The sequence below is a fragment of the Pleuronectes platessa genome, chromosome 3 (genome assembly GCF_947347685.1).
Source record: "Pleuronectes platessa chromosome 3, fPlePla1.1, whole genome shotgun sequence".
NCBI lineage: Eukaryota > Metazoa > Chordata > Actinopteri > Pleuronectiformes > Pleuronectidae > Pleuronectes > Pleuronectes platessa.
This window is the reverse complement of record NC_070628.1, coordinates 28,370,239-28,390,305: the sequence shown is the minus strand read 5'-3', so window position 1 is coordinate 28,390,305 and position 20,067 is coordinate 28,370,239. Positions and strand designations below refer to the sequence as shown.

The 20,067-nt window shown below is 39.6% G+C and overlaps 1 protein-coding gene across 1 annotated transcript in view; it reads left to right on the top strand.

Annotated features, from left to right (window-relative positions):
• The window catches only part of LOC128437194 (VPS10 domain-containing receptor SorCS1), a 161,623-nt gene that overhangs the window by 71,211 nt on the left and 70,345 nt on the right, over positions 1 to 20,067 (top strand). The window contains exons 2-3 of the mRNA XM_053419249.1: positions 7,052 to 7,119; positions 14,460 to 14,559. Coding sequence (XP_053275224.1) covers positions 7,052 to 7,119; positions 14,460 to 14,559 — 168 coding nt within the window. The remainder of the gene's footprint in view (positions 1 to 7,051; positions 7,120 to 14,459; positions 14,560 to 20,067) is intronic.

Here is a 20,067-nt window from a genome sequence, read left to right as displayed (position 1 = left end):
TTTTCATGTCTCGAAATGCATTAGTAGCTCCACACTTGAAAGATCGGCTGCTTAATTGCAACAATTTTCATACATAAAATCCATCCATTACACTGTGGAAGGAAATCTATGAGGAGCAAAGTGGGTTAACAACCAGTTAAGAGCAGCAAAAGACTTCAGATCAAGGAGAATGCTCCCTTTGAATCCTAAGACTGCATCATCATCAAATGAACAAAACACAACAAAGGTGACAGGTCTGCACGGAGCAAACAACCGAAGTGAAACAGGTAGTCACACAAGCTCCAGAGCATTGACGCAAACATCATATATCTAAAAATACGCTTTGCATTATCGCTTGAAAAAAAAAAAGGGGAGAAATTAGATTTTAATCATTGACACATTCTAAGTTGACGTTGCATTCAAAATACAAATCCTGCATATTCTAACGAACAAATCAATGCAAATGAGGCCACAGAAGACTGATTATCTGCTGACTAATAAGCCGCCCAGATTGCTCTGCGAGGACATATATAACCTCCCGGGGCCATGCACCTGACAGACCTTGATTTATTCCGATCCATATGAAGATATAGTATTTTTAGCTACGTGACAAGTAGCTGTACAGCGAGCATCCCAGCTATGTTTCACTTTTGTATTAGTGATAGGCACAAGTGGTGAATCTTCCAAAGGAAGATGTGACAGGCTAATCCACAGAGAGGAGCGTCGCTGGCTCAGTGATCCTCCATGAGCTCCCTGACAGTGTGAGGTATTTGGAAATGTTGGCAGGAAAAACTTGTTTACATCATTACATGTGTGTATTGCACTGTGTCTCCCCCTCTGACTTTTCATTACAGAATTAATTCCTTGATTAACAGGGAACTGCAAAACAGTTTTATTAAATATATCTTGGGCAAGCAGCTCCTTTTTTTTTCTTTTCTTACTCTGAATATGCATCATCGTCTGTGCTCAGATCGCGCTCTCTTTTTTTTCTCCAGTAATGAAACACAGCAAAAAGATATGTCCCCTAGATAATTCTGGTCTCACGTGATTACAAAAATGAGATGTGAGAAAAACAAATAGTTCATGATGCCCTGCAGAACATGAACCCAGCACTTTTTCCCTGTTTTGGGAGCTTCAAAATGTTTGGTAATAATCTGCATTTCTCATTTGTTTATTCTGCCTTCTCGTGCCCCCGGGGAATGATAATTGTTGTTTGTCTATGCACGTTTGGGAAGTTTGATCCATGATGATATTTTCTCTCCTCCTTCCAGGACAATTACCAAACAGTACAGGAGATAACAGTATTTGCTGGCAGCAAAGGCATACTTTTGATTGAAGAAAAATAATGCAGATATATTTAAAAAAAAACTAAAGCTTTGCACAGAGGCACTTCTTGATCCTCACCGGGATCCTTCCCTTTGCAAGACTAATAACACTGACTGTTTGCTTAATGCATTTAGAAACCTTCTACAACAACCTCTTGAGACACATCTTTGTGTTTTTCTTTGAGCTGTTCTGCTGTGAAACTGATTCAAGTGAGTGAAACTGTAGGTTTTACTCTTGTAACAATGAGTTTGATTGTGGTGGTATTATTTCAGATCGAAAAGGAAAGAGAAAACAAGGACAGAAGTCCTGAGGACAGCACACACAGACTTAATATCACCAGACAGACTCTTTTTTTATTCTTGTAACAAGTCATAACACGTGAGAGTCTGAGAAGGAAGTAAAAAAAATATATTCTGGTCATCAATTCTTCTAAATATCTGATCTGAATTCTTGTCTCGACTTATTTAATTTTTACCAGAGAAACAGGTCGAAAAAAGCTTTTGGCACCTGAAAAGAAAACTTCTATTATAATCATCTCATGTTGCAAGATCTAGCTTCATGATGGTTGTTGTAATGTTAAACATTCTAACGCTTAACTAATATTGAACAGCATATTAAGAAAAAATTTCAAAAGAAGTTATAGGAAAAAATAATGTTTATTATTATTTGTACCATTTTAAAACAGTATTTGTGTGGGTGTTTGAATATGTCATATCAATACATACATCATTACTCACCCAATATTATGTTTATCATAACTTCCTGGTTATGTGCCTCTTGAACGCATTATCTCAAGAACACCTTGAGGGAATATTTTTGAAATTGGTCCAAACCTTCAGTTGGGCTTAAAGATGAACTGATTAGAGTATTGTGCCTGGAGGTCAAAGGTCTGATAAGGAGGTCAAAAGTCAAGGTCAGTGTGACCCCTAAAAACAAATGTTTTTCCTTGTGAATGTAATATATCTGGAACACCTCATGGGAATTGTTTCACATTTGACACCCGTGTTCCCTTTGGACTCGCTGACTTACTGATGGTTTTGGTGGTCAACACGTTTTGGCCTCTTGAATGTGACGTCTTAGGGAATTTCTTCAACTTTTGATAGTTGTCACTTGGACTCAAAGAAGATGTGAATACATTTCAGTGGTCAAAGGTGAAGGTCACAGTGACTTTAGATGTATATGAGTCATAAAATAATGATGTAGCTATGTTGTTGGCGGAGGCATACAACCACAGTGCGGTAACTATTAAGCTACTTGCTCCCAGGACAACAATGTTCCTCCTGTTTGTTTGTCTCATTACCTTGACTTGAGTGGGCAGCGGAGATGACTGGTGATCCTGAAGCTGCTGTTCCTGGTTGTGCTTTAGGACTCTGTCTCCTGACACTGTGGCAGCTGCTGTTTCATCAGCTCATCCACTCTCTGTCTGCAGACCTCTGCTCACAGTCTGATGCACACACTGAAAATCTCTGGTGCTATCTCTTTTAGTTAATGCACCCTGCATTACAAACACAATTAACATTTTGACTCACTATTTGAATGGGTGTTGTCCTGCACTGTACAGTATAATCTGTTATGGACCGTATCGCTGGTGTTGTCTAATGTGAATCACTGCATCTCTCTTGTCAAAGTGTAACACAAATCCACCAGCTCTGTCCTGTCTCGTTCACGCTCCCCTGCACATCTCCCAACTGTTACAAATGAGTGCGTGTCTGTCCAGAGGTCGTCTCTGCTGGGCCTGGTGGAGAGGAACCTTGCTTCACCACAGTATTTACAGTAGGAGAAGCCCGCCGGTTTAATTGGCATGGTCAGTGATGGAGCATATGCACTTTCCAGTGGGAGCCCATCTGACAGTGCCACTCACTGATGACTGCCCACATAGGCTCCATATGTGGCAGACAGAAGGGCCTGAGCGCACACTGCCCTTCAACTAATGAAGCCAAGTCACCCGGATTATACCTCAGCCTTTTAAAGGACTTTCTCCATTACTGGAGCCAAAGCACCAGCTCTCACAGTGTGTGCACCCACACATGCATACACACTAACATACTGTATACATACAAGCACGAGGGGCATTTAAGAGTTGTGTATGCACTACTGCTCCCGTTTTCTAGTCAGAAAGTGACTAGAAAACAGAAACCCCTTCAATCTTGAAATGAATTGTAAACAACAGTCCTTTATTAAATCCTATTCTAATGGTGATCAGGTTCAGCTCCGTCAGGACAGTGGCAGAATGGCGTCTGTCAGTGTAGGTCTTGTATGTCGTGTTAGACAGTAAGTGTATAGATTGTAAACAAGCATTTAAGTAATTATTGATCTTAACTCTATGCTCTGCATTACACTGAATAATCCATGGAATGTTGCAATTAGAGGACATTTACTCATCTTGGTCATATTTTACGTGGATAAGCGTGATATGGTCATAGTAGATAAGTTGTGTGTTTGTGTGTTTAACATGAACATGTTTAATGCACCAAAGCAAACAAAGCTGTCTTGATCAAAATGTCACTCACTAGGCTGGTGACTGTCAGTGGGACTGAATCTCCATCTGCAAGCAACAAATGTCCTGTTGAGGTGTTGATAGATAATGTTGTTGTGGTGCATTGTAAGATGTCTCTTCAGGTTTGTGGTTTTGTAGCTGCAGAGGTTCTCTCCTGTCAGAAACGACACACTTACTCTTTCTCACCCTGCATGTTATCTGATCTCTTACGGCAATAGTGTTTAAGTGCATAGCTAGAGTCAGTCCAGCACTGTTGGTGGTGTGTTCAGGGTTGTGCTGCTTTGCTTTACAATCACCAGAGAGATAAAGCAGATAGAGGAATTTACAGCGCAGGCATTTGAAGACAAGACATTCAAAGATATTTAGAAGATGTCATTGTGTGAAAAATGTATCGTTTAACTGTCTATTCTTTTTTAGTATTAATCTTTTTTTAATGTTTTATAAGCTTTTAATCAATGATACAGCGCTCAGCTTAGTCATGATAAATAATGGTTGTGATTAAGGAAATAAATACAAACCACAGAGGGATTCAGAAAGGTAAAATCCTAATGGTGCCTTTATCCTCACCTTCACCCCTCTGTCGCCTCTACTCAGGTGCACACATGTAGACTCATAGCAGAAAATGGTGTTGAGATGTGACGGGGAAGGGAAATGAGCAGAGGGATAAAAAGAATGTGAGGAAATACGGAGAAAGAGAGAAGCTATGTGGTGCGAGAGTGAATTCAGCCTCCAGCTGGGCAGCTAAATGGACTTGGTCTGTCATTAGCATGCAAAGGTGTAGCCCGGACATTTAAGGTTATTCATTCCCCAGGCTAACTCTCCCCACGCTCAAAACGCTCAGATACTTCCTGAATCAATGCCTTTTTACCAGTTGTTGTGCTGCTGGTTATTTAGCTGCAACACATCATCAACATCACCCCAAAACCCTGCCAGCCACAGCTCAGCTGAGTGCACCACACGTTCCCAGTGTTCTGGGGCCTGCAGATGTTAGTGCATACTTAATAAGTCTGATCACAGGAGCCCTAACCTCACAATTTGATTCCACAACCCGAGGTGCATCTGTTCTTCTTGTACTCACAGGAACCCCATGCGGGTTGAACCGTTTCACAAAGTCACACAGGTCATACAGTGGCTCGGCCGCTGCATCAATAACTTTGGGTGTGTCAGTGGGAGCAGGGTCATTGGGGAACAGTCGGATATTGGCTTGACACGACATTGTTTAAACTGAGGTTGTTTATTTTACTCCATGCACTGGGACATATCTGTGTGTATTGCCTTGCTTGTAAGTATAGCCGTTTTCCCGATAGCAAAGTTAGAGATAAGGATGCGCCAGCCCATCACAGGAAATACACTATGTGAATAGACATTTCTACATTGGCAGCATCTCCTCTTCACACTCACACCATATCACCTGACCATTGTGCTGCCGGGTTGCAAAGGAGTCATCAGATACTGTAACTGTCAAAGCACCACAAAATATCCCTGCGGATTTTCACTCGGCATTATCAAAATGAAACACAACTCATGAGCGGGAGAACTAAGGGCACTAAGTGTGAGACTATAACAGTTGAGACTATATTAAAATGAAACTGCAGCATTCCCTCTGAAGAAAGAAGAGGCAAGAAAATATTCAGAATTTTATCCATTTCAAATACACCTCCAGTCACAAAGTAAATAGATTGTGAGTTTCCGTGCTGCGTTACTTCTTTTATGCTCGGAGCAAAATGTGATGTTTCTGCCTCTGTTTTTCCCCAAAGACTTTGGCTAACCCACTTTCCCTCATCCCTTGCACCTTGAGGGTGTTAACGGAACGTGGAATATTTACAGTGGTGTGTTTAGAATGAATCTGATATGATTAAGTAATGAGCCTGGAATAATTAGAGGGGATGCATTAAGCAATGCAGTGTATGTTCATAAGCGTAGAAGAAGAAACCTTGTTAGAGCCTTCAGAGGTTCAAGTGTGGTGTGGGTGTATAGATCTCTGGTGCTGGAATGAACTGAGTTTCATTCTGGCAGAGATGCATCTCCATTTTAATACAATAACAACTGTTATTCAGTGATCGTTATCGCAAAATGAAAACCATGATGCTAAATTGTTGATCTGCAACCACAGCACACAAACTATATAAAGCGTTTTATGTGAGGGGAGTGGCTAACTGATCATCCCAAATCACATGGGTTTGGATCCATTTAATTTTTTGTATAAAGCCTCTTGCACCACCGGAGGGAGCTGTATGGAATCAGATAAGTTACCTCAAGTTATGTCAGTTGAAGTTTGTCTTGTTCGGCTTCTTTTTTAGTCTTTTAGGAATTTGTATAACTTCCATTTTATATAGACATAGATGGTTTTGTATTAGAATTATATCTGATCTTCAGCAATGGACAAGGCTAATTATCCTGTGTAATGGTATTAACGTCACTTTCCCTTTCATTCCGTTTAGGAGATGCATAGCAAATTTTTGTTTGCAATGTACAATAAAAAATAAAGGCATTACATTCTATTCTATTCTACCATGGGATAATTAGAAAAATAACAAAAAAAAATGGCACATGGAAAATATACTTTTATTCTGCTAGCACACGATGGAAGCAAAGCTGATACAAAGTTCACTTAACTTTGTACACATGTTTTGTGCATTTCAAATAGGAAACACATTTTTTACCGACATGGATAAACACAAAATAAAAAATAAACAAATTTCAAAAAACAAAGATGTCAGGCTTAACTGAAGTGAAAACAAATGATCCATAAACATTTAGTAAAGTGCTCCCCTGTTTTATAGATAATGATCCACAGTTTATCATTTAACTGTAGTTCCTTTAATGAATCCCCCTAAGCATTTGTTTCATAGCACCTGATTGTGGAATAAGTGCCTAAAATGTTTATCCCCTTAAACTCAGGTCTTATGGGCGTTCAAGCATTGGATGGAAATGGATGTTATTTTCCCGGAAATTGTGTTAAAATAAGAGATGCTAAACACAGATCCATTCAATTAGACCTGGAGCACGTGGACCCATGCAGACTTATAGTTTCATGCTGACACATCATTCAAAAATTCATCAGCCGACACTCAAAATGTAGGATTTCAAGAAACCAACCAAAATCGTGTTTTGTCTTACGATGACCACAAACAAACATTTGTCTCCTGACTATTCAGTCAATTTAGCAACGATACTGTTCAACCTTCTCACCAGACATATGATCAATAGGCCTCTGTATTGATTGCAATGCTTGTTTTCTTTCTGCAGGTGATTCTGATGCTGACCAAACTATTTGACTTCAACCTCAACAGTGTGACTGAGAGTTCATTATGGAGGTAAGCTTATCACACAACACAAGCTCATGACATTTCCTGAAAAGCCTTGAGCAGCGATGAGCATGTCTAAATAAATTGGTCAGATGGGATTGCTGGACTTAGTTCAATATATTCTGGTGTTTTTAATCCAGTGGTCTGAACTGCTCCCAGCTCTGCTCTTAGGTATAAAGAATACCCACACGCACAAGGATCTCATAATATGACTTAATGAAACGTTCAGGGCTTGAAAAAGAGGCAGCAGTCAAAGAAAGATCTCTCAAATGACACGGCTGAACTGCCCTCATTTGGTTTAATGTCTGTGGGCACCAAAATCCCTCACATGAAAGTAACCAATCAACACCACTGGAGCTGGCAGTGTTATCCAGCAAATTACCTTGACCAGCCTTGAACAGAGCGTGGCCGTGTCGGACTCCGTTCAGATGTAATTTTGGTGGATGCCTGCTAGGGACAAATGTGGCGGCCTTAATGTCTCAGAAAAAAACGAAGGGAAATCTTAACCAGAGAAAATCTGTGAAAGTAATTATCATTATGAAATATATTTTTCATTATTATTGCTGCCAATGAAATGTAGCACCACAGGCATGAACAGCTCTGTTAAGGAAAAGAGCTCAAAGGGAGGAACAAGGATTAAAAAAAGATGAACTGCACAGAAATAAAGAAAGAATAGGGGTGAAATGTTTATTGTCAAAGTGAGAAAAATAGCTATTTTCTGACAGATTTTCCCATCATTTAATTTCACCTTTTTATCATTTAGCACAATCAGATGTCATCACTAAATAAAAGATTTTTTCCAACCCACTAAATCTTTTTTGAGCTCATCAGAGTTGCAGCTCGGATGTTTCAAATGGAAATATGTGGTCATGAAAAAATATCCTGATTAACAATAAAGTTAGAATGTAAACTGCAAAACCAAAATGTGAAATAAATACAAAAATTCACCTTCCAACTTCCACTAGAGGCTAAATGTGTGTTCAAGGCTCTTCTGTTTTTCCAGTTTGATTATAAAAGCTTCTTTTTTTTTCATTCTAGCAACATTTTCAAAATTTGCAAAGATACCAGATGTATCAAGTCGAATTATGTGGGAGACATGTATAAAATAATGCACAATACATCAAGATGATTTCCAGTTGAAGATTTTTATCATCTTGGGTTTGAATGTTTCTCTTGTTACAAGCTCCATGAAGCTTTGATGAAGTGTTGAAACGGAGTAATACTTGTGCTGCACATGATAAACTGAGTATCAATGTGTCACTTTGCAGACAGTTTATAATTTAAAGAGGGATGAGGGGTAATATAAAGTTCAAATCATTAATACCAGTTGGCATGTATATTTATATAACACTCAAATACCCACTTCAGTGCAGTGTCAATTGCCTTTATCCTGCAGTTTACATTGTCTTAATACATGTTGTGAGTCTTTTTGTCACCAACCATATTAATCAAAATGATGTCCATAGATAGAGCCATGACTCTTTACTGAGTCAGCTTTTATTTTAACCTGTAGAACCATTGGCAAATCTCCTCATTTTCTACCAGCTTGACATCTTAATTTTCGTAGCTGTAAGGAGGGATGAAAAAAGTAAAAAAGTAAATTGTGTGTGTTCCCTGCTGTTCAGTGTTCAAGTGTATGTGACCGAAAGGACACAGGTCGATTTACAACTGGAAGTGAAGCAACCGAAGATGAGGTATCATTATCAGCTTGAGGGCATGTCTTCAAATTTGGTAAAAAATTTCACTTGAACTAAAAAATGAACTAATTCGATTTTGTTGAATGGAGGTCAAAGGTCAAGGTCACAATACAGGTAAAGGCTACAGTGACTTTTATATCACCCTTATATGAAATAAATTATGGAGAAATATATACAAATAAACTGCACTGGTTGGCAGAGGCAGACAACCGTGGTTCGGTTATTTGAGTTATGTAATGGCATGGATACATTAGGCTTAAAATCAGGAAGTGATTTAAGAGTCTCCGAACAAATTCATCAGCTGTATATGTAGGACTAACTATATAGTAAAGCAGAGCTTTTGCATAACCTTTTATTATAATTATTATTGATATCCTGTCACCAAGTGGTTTGCTAAAGCTTCACCATCACAAATCAACCTATGCACTTACACACTCCTATTAAACAAAGTTTTTCTGGAAGTGGATTTTCTTATCATTGTCCTGAAAGCTATCTTGGACATTGCATTGTATTGAGGAAAGTGTTTCCTGTGCTTTTTTGCCTCAGTCCCTTATGGAGCCAGAGGGCAGCAAGGTCACACAGCAAACAACACACGGTTGAACACAAAGGCTGCCTCAAGGCTCGAGCTCTCACCCACAGCTGTGGCAATGTACTGACTTTATTTACCTCATAGAGGATCGAGTGAGGCTATTGCTCTGTCTCTCTGACGATGGTACCACATTACCCTTCTAATGGTGCAACTACAACTGACATTTCACTTGTGTATTATAAATCCTGATGCCTTGAGAAAACAGAGCTGGATGGGTGATTATGTGGTTATGTGAGGTGCATGTGGGTACCCACACAGACCGACAGAAAGACAGATTAGTGAACCGATCAGAAGCATTTTGAGAGAGCAGAGGGGATAATGAGAGCACAGGACATTAGTGGGCAATATACAGCCAGGAAGACGGACGGAGCATCAAAGCAACAGATGACTGCATTTAAGATAGCCAGAGAGCCAGCACTCCTCAGGGAGGGTTTGAGGGTAAACTGCGGCTCAGAATATCAGCACAAGGTAACAACTGTTATACCTTCCTTTCATATGTGATGTGGTTTCCTCGCTTGAGTCAGTCAGCACTATGCTGATGGAGGGGTGGGTGAAGTGATTGAACAAAACACTTTAGGAGTCTCAGGGGTAAACAGTGTGGCAGCCAAAATGACCCCTACTTCAGACGTAATAAAACAACAGAAAAAAAAACACACAACATGCCTCCATACTGCTCGTTTTGTGTCATCCAAGTGTCCGCAAGCCGCGACATTCATATTGGACTCGAAACAGCGTTATTACATTGATTTTTAAGCCTAAAATTCCACTACTGGAACTAGCGATGCTAGCAGATGTAGCGATGCGAATGTGCACCCCGGTTTTCCGGTGTGTGCGGACGATATCAGAGACTTGAAACAATGACACAGTTTTGCGTCGAATATGAAGTTGGAGCTTACAGACGCTTGTCACGTGGTAACTTGGTGAGTAGATAATGAGTGCATTTCTGTGAACTATCCATTTAAAGAATCAACACCTACTGACACCAAATCTGAGACCTGAACCTGATGCCAGACCTGAGTCAATAATTTTGAATTATTTTGTTTCATGCTTAATGCAATGAGACAGTTCAGAACAAAAAGTCAATCGACGGAAAATACATCTGTAAGGAACAAAGTATTAACTATGTCTCGCTGAAAATAATTTTTGTGAATATCAGCATACGCAGCCTTTAACAGCCTTTACACAACATCTTGGGATTGTCTTTTCTTACAATCTCTAACCTTATTTTAATAAAACCAACTCTTGTAGAATGAAAGCATTCGAAGTTTGCTACCAAAACTGATAGGCAGGAACATAATTGAATGAGTTTGTGGATGTGGAAGGGAGGGGGGGTATAGTGTGATTTAGCCTGCTACTCACAAGATAAACTATTGGAGCAGGCTGATGGTTTCATAATTTCATCGTGGAAGTGGAACACTCTGCTGCCATTGGTCCAGTGTGTCCAGCGGTGCTGCTGGATCCATCTGCCTGTTAACTATCGCAACATGCATGCAGCTCCCATCCTCCGAACCGTGGTTAATCAAACTCCCCAGTGATAATGTTATGGCGTCATAGAAGCTACTCTTACCAATATATAGTAGACCCTAGACCTTATAATTGAAATTATATCCAACAATTGGCCGTCTACATTCTTCTTATCCATTTCAGAAAACGCAAAAAACGGGATTTAAAAAAATAAGTTTTACTCTTTAGTCTGGATATGTGTGTGGGTGTATGTGAGTGAAAAGTGTGTTTCAGCTCAGTTGTCCTCTGAACAAATCCACAATCTATTTTCCTCTGTGAGTCATATCAATGTAATGTGAGTGATGTGCTTCTTGTGTGCTACAATGTTTCACTCAAACCTTTCTTTAATCCAACATGTGGACAATGTGAAGTATTGGCTCACCTACAGCCCCTGTGGAGAGAACATCCACAAAACGGATGAAATCATAGCCGTGTGGTCCAAGCTACGTTTTGCACCCACACATAATCACTGAACAGCCTTTCAACACGCACTATTCTTCCTTTCACATTCTTAGTCCTTGAAAATCCATCATTTTCCATTTATGTAACGTTCACAATCTGCTGGGGTTGGGCAATTTCACAGATTCATGCTGAAAGTTGCTTGTTGCACTAGAAATAAGTCATTGGCCTTTTAATCAAATGATTCTGTGAAGGGGGCCAATCAATAGCGTGATATCATTGTCCATGGTCCTGTGTGATGATGGTTTCTGATGAATGATGCTGGACTCATCCAGGGAAGGTTTGCCCAGGGGAAATGTTTTTGCTCCCCATTGAAACCAAACTGTCATAAATCAATCATCAATCAATCAATTAAAAATGTTATAGTCCATATTCACAAATCACACTTTATCTCATAGTGCTTTATAAGGAGTGATATCAACTGTCCTTAATCCTCAACAAGAATACGGAAAAATGACCAAAAAAACAAAACTTTAACAGATAAAACAAATAATATAATCCTCAGAGAGAGCCACATGTGAGGGATCCCTCTCCCAGGGCGGACAGAAGTGTAATGGATCTTGTTAAGGCAATACATGAGAAATTAAAGGGATATTTCAATGTAAAAATAAAATTCACTCATCTTCTACTCACCACTATGCCGATAGAGGGGTGGGTGAAGTGTTTGAGTCCACAAAACACTTCACCCACCCCCTCCATTTGCACTGTGGTGAGTAGATAGGTGAATTATCCTTTTTCAGTGATCTATCCCTTTAATTATGTTAATATTTGTTTATCTTTATTCCTGTATGTGGAATCGAAACGTTGATCTCTTAGAAAAAACTTTCCAATCGTCTACATCATTCTGGATTTTAACAGCCACATGGATATAATAAACAAAAACAAAAAACAAAGGTTGATTAGAGTGATGGCTTCATTTGAAGTCACTCAAGACATTCTGTAGTGTCTTTCCTCCATCTTTAAGATGGCTTTTTCCTCTGTCTTCATGTGAAATTGTAATAGCTCCTTGATTGAGCCTCAGGCCGTTCAAGGTAGACTACATCTGACAGCGCAGATAACTTGTTCAATCTTTTGGCGACAGTCTAAAATGTTAAATTTCAGCAGAACACAAATATTGCATTAGAACTTTAACCAACATATGAATATTTCAGCAGTCATTCTAAGATGGCTTTAAATTTAGCAGTTTAGCGTTGCTCTGTCATTTGCCTTTATGTAACTTAAGTTTATACACAAGAAATATGAAGCATGTCTCCTTGCCGGCCTTGTCAGACAACCAGAGGGCGCTCTGAAGTGGACGGGAAAATGTAATTATAGCAAATGGTCATGTTAATTGCCAATAAAAGATGCAGTGTTTGAGAAAGAAGTGACATGGGGCAGAGACATAGAGAAATGTGATTATTTTTTGGCGAGATTGAAGTGTTCTATAATGATTTACCCGTTGATTAAATTAAAGACTGTCTGACTGTTAATCAATTAATAATTTCACTGTGCTTTGGAAGGTGTGCAGTTCCTGTAAGAACACACTGTCTCTATCAGATTAATCATAAATACATTACTCTTCAATTTCCCAGCCTCTTCAGCAATGCTGCATGCACAGTTTAGCATTAATTAGATGTTTTATTATACACATTTATATTGTAATATGAAATGATACAGCAGGTAGATTAAATACACATTTAGCCGAAAGGAGCATTAAGCCCATCCATTCTTTCATTTATCTTTTAAAGGACAGTCCGATGAGAGCAGTACTCACTTCAGCAACATCCTTGAGCATATTGTGTTAGTATTTTCTTTCACCCCTTTCACTTGTCCATCTTCCACTTGTTGCCTCAGTGCTTCCTTCAATGTTTCTCCAAAGGGGTTGAAACATATCAAACCTTGGGTCCCTCTTCATCATGTTATTCAGGTTGTTCACATCTCTGCATGAATACCACCAATACTCCCTGTGAAGTCTATTTCTAAACTCTATGTGGCAAATAAGGAGTTTATTTCATTCTGATCAAATGTCACACTGATGATGATTGTGAGAGCCTAATACACATGTCAGGAGAAACTAGAATGATCACACTAGGGTTGTATACCTCTGCCAACCACAGCAGTTTCTTTGTGCATCATTTATTTCCCAGAGGGTTAGGTTAGGGTCACTGGGATCTTGACCTTTAACTACCTAAATCGAAGCAGTTATCCAATGTGACCCAAATTTGAATGAAATCCCTTGAGATGTTCCTGAGATATTACAGTCACAAGGCAATTGTGTGTTTTTTGCCTCATGTAATGAAGTAAATGTTGGGGGTTACTGATATACCATGTTTAAACAACACACGGTTCTGTGACATTGACCTTTTTACCTTTGAGCACCAAAATATGATCAGTTAATCTATGAATGTTTATACCAAAGTTAGAGATACTCCCTCAAGCTTATCTTAAGATATTACGTTCATGGAAAACATACTGTTGGAGGCCTACATGACCTTGACCTTTGACCTTAAGTTCCAAAATCCAATCAATGAATTCTTGACTCCAAGTGAATTTGTGTGCCAAATGTGAAAGGATTCCTTGATGATGTTACAGAGAGATCACCCGCACAAGGAAACAAAAGTTCAAGTGACCTTTGACCACCAAAATCGAATCAGTTCATTCTTGAGTCCGAGTGAATATTTGTACCAAATTTAAGGGAATTCCCTCGAGGCCTTCTTGAGGTTTCGTGTTCACGAGAATAGAACGGACAGATAACCTGAAAACATGAAGCTTCCGGCCATTGGCTGTCGGTGGTGTGAAGTGTATATATGGACACTTGCATCCAAGTATTGATTTGTGCTGTATTTAGATAGAAGCTACAGATGAAATTTATCCACAGCCAATGTGTTGTTGTGTGTTTGTGTATATTAAACAGTGCATGAAGCAGCGGAAGCAGCATAGTGGCTATGAGGATGTGGCTCCTGTGCACCCGCTGAACTTCATGTCATCCATTAAGCACAAAAATAAATAATTACTGTACAGCGGTGCTCTTTGCCCTTTGCACCCTGAATTCTCGAGGGAGGACTTTTAATAGCAACAAATAATTCACCAAGCATTCATCAATCTTTCTGATTTCCTTCCAGGTCAACCGACTATGGAGCAACATACCAGAAGCTGAATGACAAAGTCGGAGCAAAGACAATACTCAGTTACCTTTATGTGAGCCCGAACAACAAGAGAAAGGTAGAATTTTTTTTCTTATTTCATTTGAAACTGATTGTTGTCTTGAATGTGTGATTTTTGCCAGTTGCTCTTGTTTCTGTTGGTCGCATACATAGTGTGCAAAGTCAAATACAGGCAGACATACTGATGCTGTCTGACTCATCGTTCTCTGTTTGATCCCTGTCTCTCCCTCTGTTGCTTTCTCCCATGTCCTTAAGATGCATCAAGCAGTATTAGTGCTGGCAGCACAATAAATAATACATTATCCCGTGTTTGAAATGAATAGCCTTGCTAGTTTTTTTTTGTCTTTCTTTCTTTACAAAACTAAATCAAACCAGCTGAAAAAGAGCAAAAGAAAAGAGTGGTCTCATACCTCAAGCTGTTCCTTCAGGTGGTCTCCCTGCAATTCAATTGACGTTTTTAACCATCTGTCTGTTTTTCACTCCACGGCTTCGCCTCGTTCCTTTCACACCCTCATCAGGAAGGGTCAATTTCTCCCAGTTAATTATTGTAACGAATCCGAGACGCCCACTGGATCGTGTTAGGTGCTGTATTAGTGACGGGGACATCCCATAGGTCAGTGAAAGGTGTCTGAACAGCGGATGAGATGGAGCTGCTGAGCAGGATGTGATAATACAGACACACCGACTCCACAGTGAGGATGGAGGGTTCCTCATTATGAAATACAGTGTTATTGTAATGGTCATATATGTTTTCGATTACTTACTTGTTGTGTGCAAGATCTCATTTCTGGCTGAAAACAGTTCTGCTGCATTTTAGTTTGGGATTTTAGCTGCATCAAAACAAGCACTGCTATTTTCTCCCTCAACCAATGACAAAGGGGCGTTACCCCGCACGATGCAGAAAAGCAGAAATCCGCCAGTGAAAATAAAGCGAGTGAGAGAGAAATGGTAGCTTTTTTGACAGGATAGATCTTCAAGTTCTTCATATTGTCATCTCAGAAAAAAGGATTGTGTCCTGAATGAGAACTCTGAAGAAGAGTGTTCCTGAACTGAACCTGGAAATGGGTGTTTTGATTGTAATGATTAGGAGCCAGTTATCCGTTAATCAGAGGCTTTCTCGGCGGGTTCGGGGCCGGATGAAGCTGCAGAGCCACAGCTCTCCACACATGCTTAAAATAAATTAGAAGTAGCACATCAGCAAAAGGATAGTGTTGACATTTTTTTCTGCTGTGGCCTAAGAACATAGTGTATGTTTGTGTGTTCAGTAATCATGTTACCTCGTAAGACCTTTTCCTGCATAAACACTGACCTTGTTAGGACCACACAACCTCATGGGGACCAAACCCTGGTCCTGATGAGATTAAATGTAATTTCTGAGGTCCTGGTTAAGGTTTGAGGTAAGACATGTAGGTTGTAAGGTTGAGGTTATAGGCATAAATTGGTTGTGGCTAAGGTTGGGGATAAGGTTTTGGTTTGGCTGTCTACAATGAAGATAGCTGCACAAACGTTTGTGTATATGTATGTGTTTGTGTGTGTTGGTGGGGTGGGTCCACCTCCAGCTGATTACTATGAGGCTGTACTATGGAGCCTCGATGACATTCCAACAAGTAGCACCCACTGAAGTGATTGTAATTGAAAGGGATGGAGACTGAGGTACATATGCACTTCTTTTTCACTGCTTGACTGGATTAACAGTGCAAGTTGTGCGACACTTTCAGCCAATTAAGAGGTTTTCAATATTTTCCAATGAGGCCACTCTTCGGCCAGGACAGTAGAAAAAGTGTATGAGCCTTTGAGTCCGGGAAAAGCGGTTTGCCAAACAACACAAGCCCTACATTCGAACACACATAGCGGCGAGAAGAGCTGCCTAATGGATTGTAAATATCTTTTCACACACACTCTACCTGACACACAAAGATCCACAAGCAAAACACACACACATCCATCCATCAGGGTCTTGCCCACGCACATCGTGTCTGTCGACTTTCCTCTCGTCTATTTCCTATCATTTACATTCCCGTTCAGGCTCCCATGCTAATTATCTCTGTCTCACACATGTTCAAACATCCTCTCTGGGTCCTATTTCTCGCTCAGATTCATTTTATCCCCATAGTGCCAAAGCATGACATTTGTGATGATTTAAAAAATTTAAACAGAAGAAGAAGTTTACATCTACTCTAGAAGCCCCAGAGGCTGTCTTCATTTTATCCAAATAAATTAAACTGTCTAGCGGATGGAAAAAGCGACACAACTTTGCTGTTCTCAGGTGATTACCAAAGACCGAAAAAGTAACAATGGCATCAGCATAGATCTCAAGTGCTGTTAAATAATGCAGTGGTGTCTGAAAACCAACCAAAGTTTTCTTCCCTTTATGCACTTTTTATAGTGTTGATGTAGATGCAATACATAAATCTGCCAATCAAGTCTGTAAAAAATTAACTCAATAACCAACAATAACAAGTGAAAACATGGCATATTACATTTCTGCAAATCAATTTAACAACAAAATCTATTTCAAATGAGAGAAGTTCAGCAAATAAAATAATGTGTTTGTGAAACTTTTTCAGCAAATCAGCCCAACTTGTCATCAGTATTCATGTAGACAAAATATTAGAAAATGTATATTTACTCTATACTTTTTCTGAGGCGTTGTTTTATTATTTTTCAAGTGGCAATCCTCTTAACATTAATTACACAATAATCTGTTGAATTGAAGGGTCATCGATAGAGAAGATAGATACATGCAGATGAACTGACTCTCATGGAATCTGTGTGTTGAGAATAAATATTTTAATAGTGAAGTAAAATAGTTTGGAATAGAAATAAAGAAGCAATTTTCCAAGAAAAATTGCTGTAGTCAGCGAACACAAGTCCATAGATTTGTTCTCTTTTATACAAATGTCACAGAAGGGGTTTTATTAATTAATAAGTGTTATTAATATTGAATGCACCTTGTGTCCTAATCACAAAACACTACTGCCTTGGGCCATTTGCAATAAACTCGCCAAGTTGATAAGATGAATAGTTTTTGGAAATATGCGCTACATATACTGACAGAGATTTCTGGAATTAGTTAGATGAAAGGATTACATCATTTTCAACAAGATATCATGTTCATGTATGATATTTACCTTGCAGATGTTAATATGTGCACATATGCTAACATATGCTAATGTTAATACATATGTTATTCATTTTATTTATTATATTAGCATGTTGTTAGCATATATGGTGGCTTTAATCTCTGGTAAAACTTTGCTGATATTAATTGGGTGATCAGTTTTTTGGGAAAAACACTTTTAAGTGTAGTGCCACATGAGAGTTAGGAGATCACAAGTAATTACGGTGTATGAATTTGTGCAACAGATTTAATGCCAATCATGCAATCGCTGTTTCTCCCCCCTGATCCTATACTGAAGTGTTAGACTGACAGATGGACGGACAAGCAGTCCAACCTCATGTAGCTCAAATTAAATACTGGAATATGTAATAAAGAGAAACAGTTTTTGGAATCAAACACAGGGACTTTCTCACACTTTCGCTCTCAATCTCTCTCGCGCTCTCTCTCTCTCTCACTCACTCACTCACTCACACTCTCTCTCTCTCTCTCTCTCTCTCGTTCTCACTCTCTCTCTCTCTCTCTCTCTCTCTCTCTCTCTCTCTCTCTCTCTCTCTCTCGTTCTCACTCCCTCAACATCTGCTCTTCTCTCCCACATGCAGTTATTTCCAAGTTCACACAGGCATTCTTGTGAGGGAGGATAACAGAGACTGCAGGTTCTCCACTGTGTCCCCCGGCACGGCGCCCTGTGACCGCTGCTGGTGGCAGACAAAGCCCCTATCTTCACACGGTAGTGGAAGCAGATCAGGCTTCTGTGGCTGTGGGGAGAGAGAGGGAGTAAAGAGGGAGAGGGAGAGAGAGAGAGAGAAAAAAAAAGAGAGGGATTGTGCAGGGGATGGAGGGGGGGGGGGGGGGGGGGGGGGTTAGAGTAGTGGAGAGGGGAGGAAAATAGCAAAAGAAATGACACAGTAAAAAATGGAGAGATGGCTCAGGGGTTACCCATGGACAAAACAGACTGACAACACACCAATTACATCAATTTTCATATTGTGGCTTCACACTGAGCCTGTACATGAGAGAACACATCTCAAGCACACATTAGGGGAAATTACTTTAGGCTTTGGCTCGGGATTGTGTGTGAGAGCACATTATTACAGTAAATGGCTGATAACATAAAACCCTTACAGATAGTTGTCAGTTGTAGTTATGGACTTCAATGGGTTTAAAACCAAGAGGAATTTTCCTGGCGAAATGTTGTGAACCATGGACTCGTGTGCCGCTTTACTGCTTTTTGTCTTTGACTTGTCTTTAAGGATTAAGTAACTGATGTCTCTCATGAATGTATCGACTTAAGCAACAATCAGGGGACTCAAGGGTTTTCACAACGACATTCTCTATTGTGTAAGTGTGTGTCTCTGTTTGTCCTTGTGTGTGTATACACGTTTTTCATGTACAGTGTTAAAAAACAATCTCGGCCCCATGCGGACCGCATCAAAAGGCAGGTGGGTGGAATATGATTCCACCTGAGGTGAGACCTCTCCCACTGATGATGAGAATTTTGGTATTTATTGTCTCACTTTTGGACATAAGCTCAAACTTAAAAGATAGCTATGTAACATATCCTCAAAGTGTCCTCAAAATGGCAATGACAATAGAAAAACTAAAATAATCCATATACTCTCAGATAAAAAGCAGGATGTTCAAAGACTTACAGCATGATGAAAGTTTTGATAATTTTAACGACTAAATACTTAAACATCAGATAACTTTTCGTCTTTTCTGCAATAGCAGTGAGTGTCACCTTGTAGGGAAACTCAAGATGTAATCATGGAGAGGGTTGATATTCTAATAAAGCATCTCTCTCCCACTTCATGATGTTTTAATTAAATTGTTTTACTGGTTTAAATATTTGCTTAATTTGGATCTCAGTTCTGAGATTTATAAAAATACTAAACATCATGTCATTGACATGCCCCCTTTGCAGCTTGAAAGGTCACCAGGTCATGGGCGAGAAAGTTATAGGAAGTCAAGTCAAAACTTTTTTTTATTGTTCGTTCAATGTGAGGACAAGATAATGACAGCCGGATCGAGACATGAGCGCACTGATTTGGCTGATGAATATTTTAGAATTAAAATTAAGATTTTCATCAAAATTAGAAAGGGATTGGACAAGTGCTGGAAACAATGATAATAATCCAAAAGTTGTTAAAATAGGAGGTTTTCCATCATGACACGAGGAACCTTGATCTGAGTGTGAGCTGTAAAAGGCAGAAGTAGTTTTCAACATAACAGGAGGAAACAAGAAAAGATGGAGCTGTGTTGGAAGCTGGTGCCTGCAGCCTGTCGCCTGCAGCTCTTCGTAACAGCTCACTGGGGCTGCACCTTCTTATTGCATTTCTTCCTGCAATTTTAAAACTGCTTCACTGTCAAAAAATGTCAGAAAGACAATGAACATTCTCGATTAGCGCTAGCTGTCATCACAACTGTATCGCCCGTGGCTTCTTCACC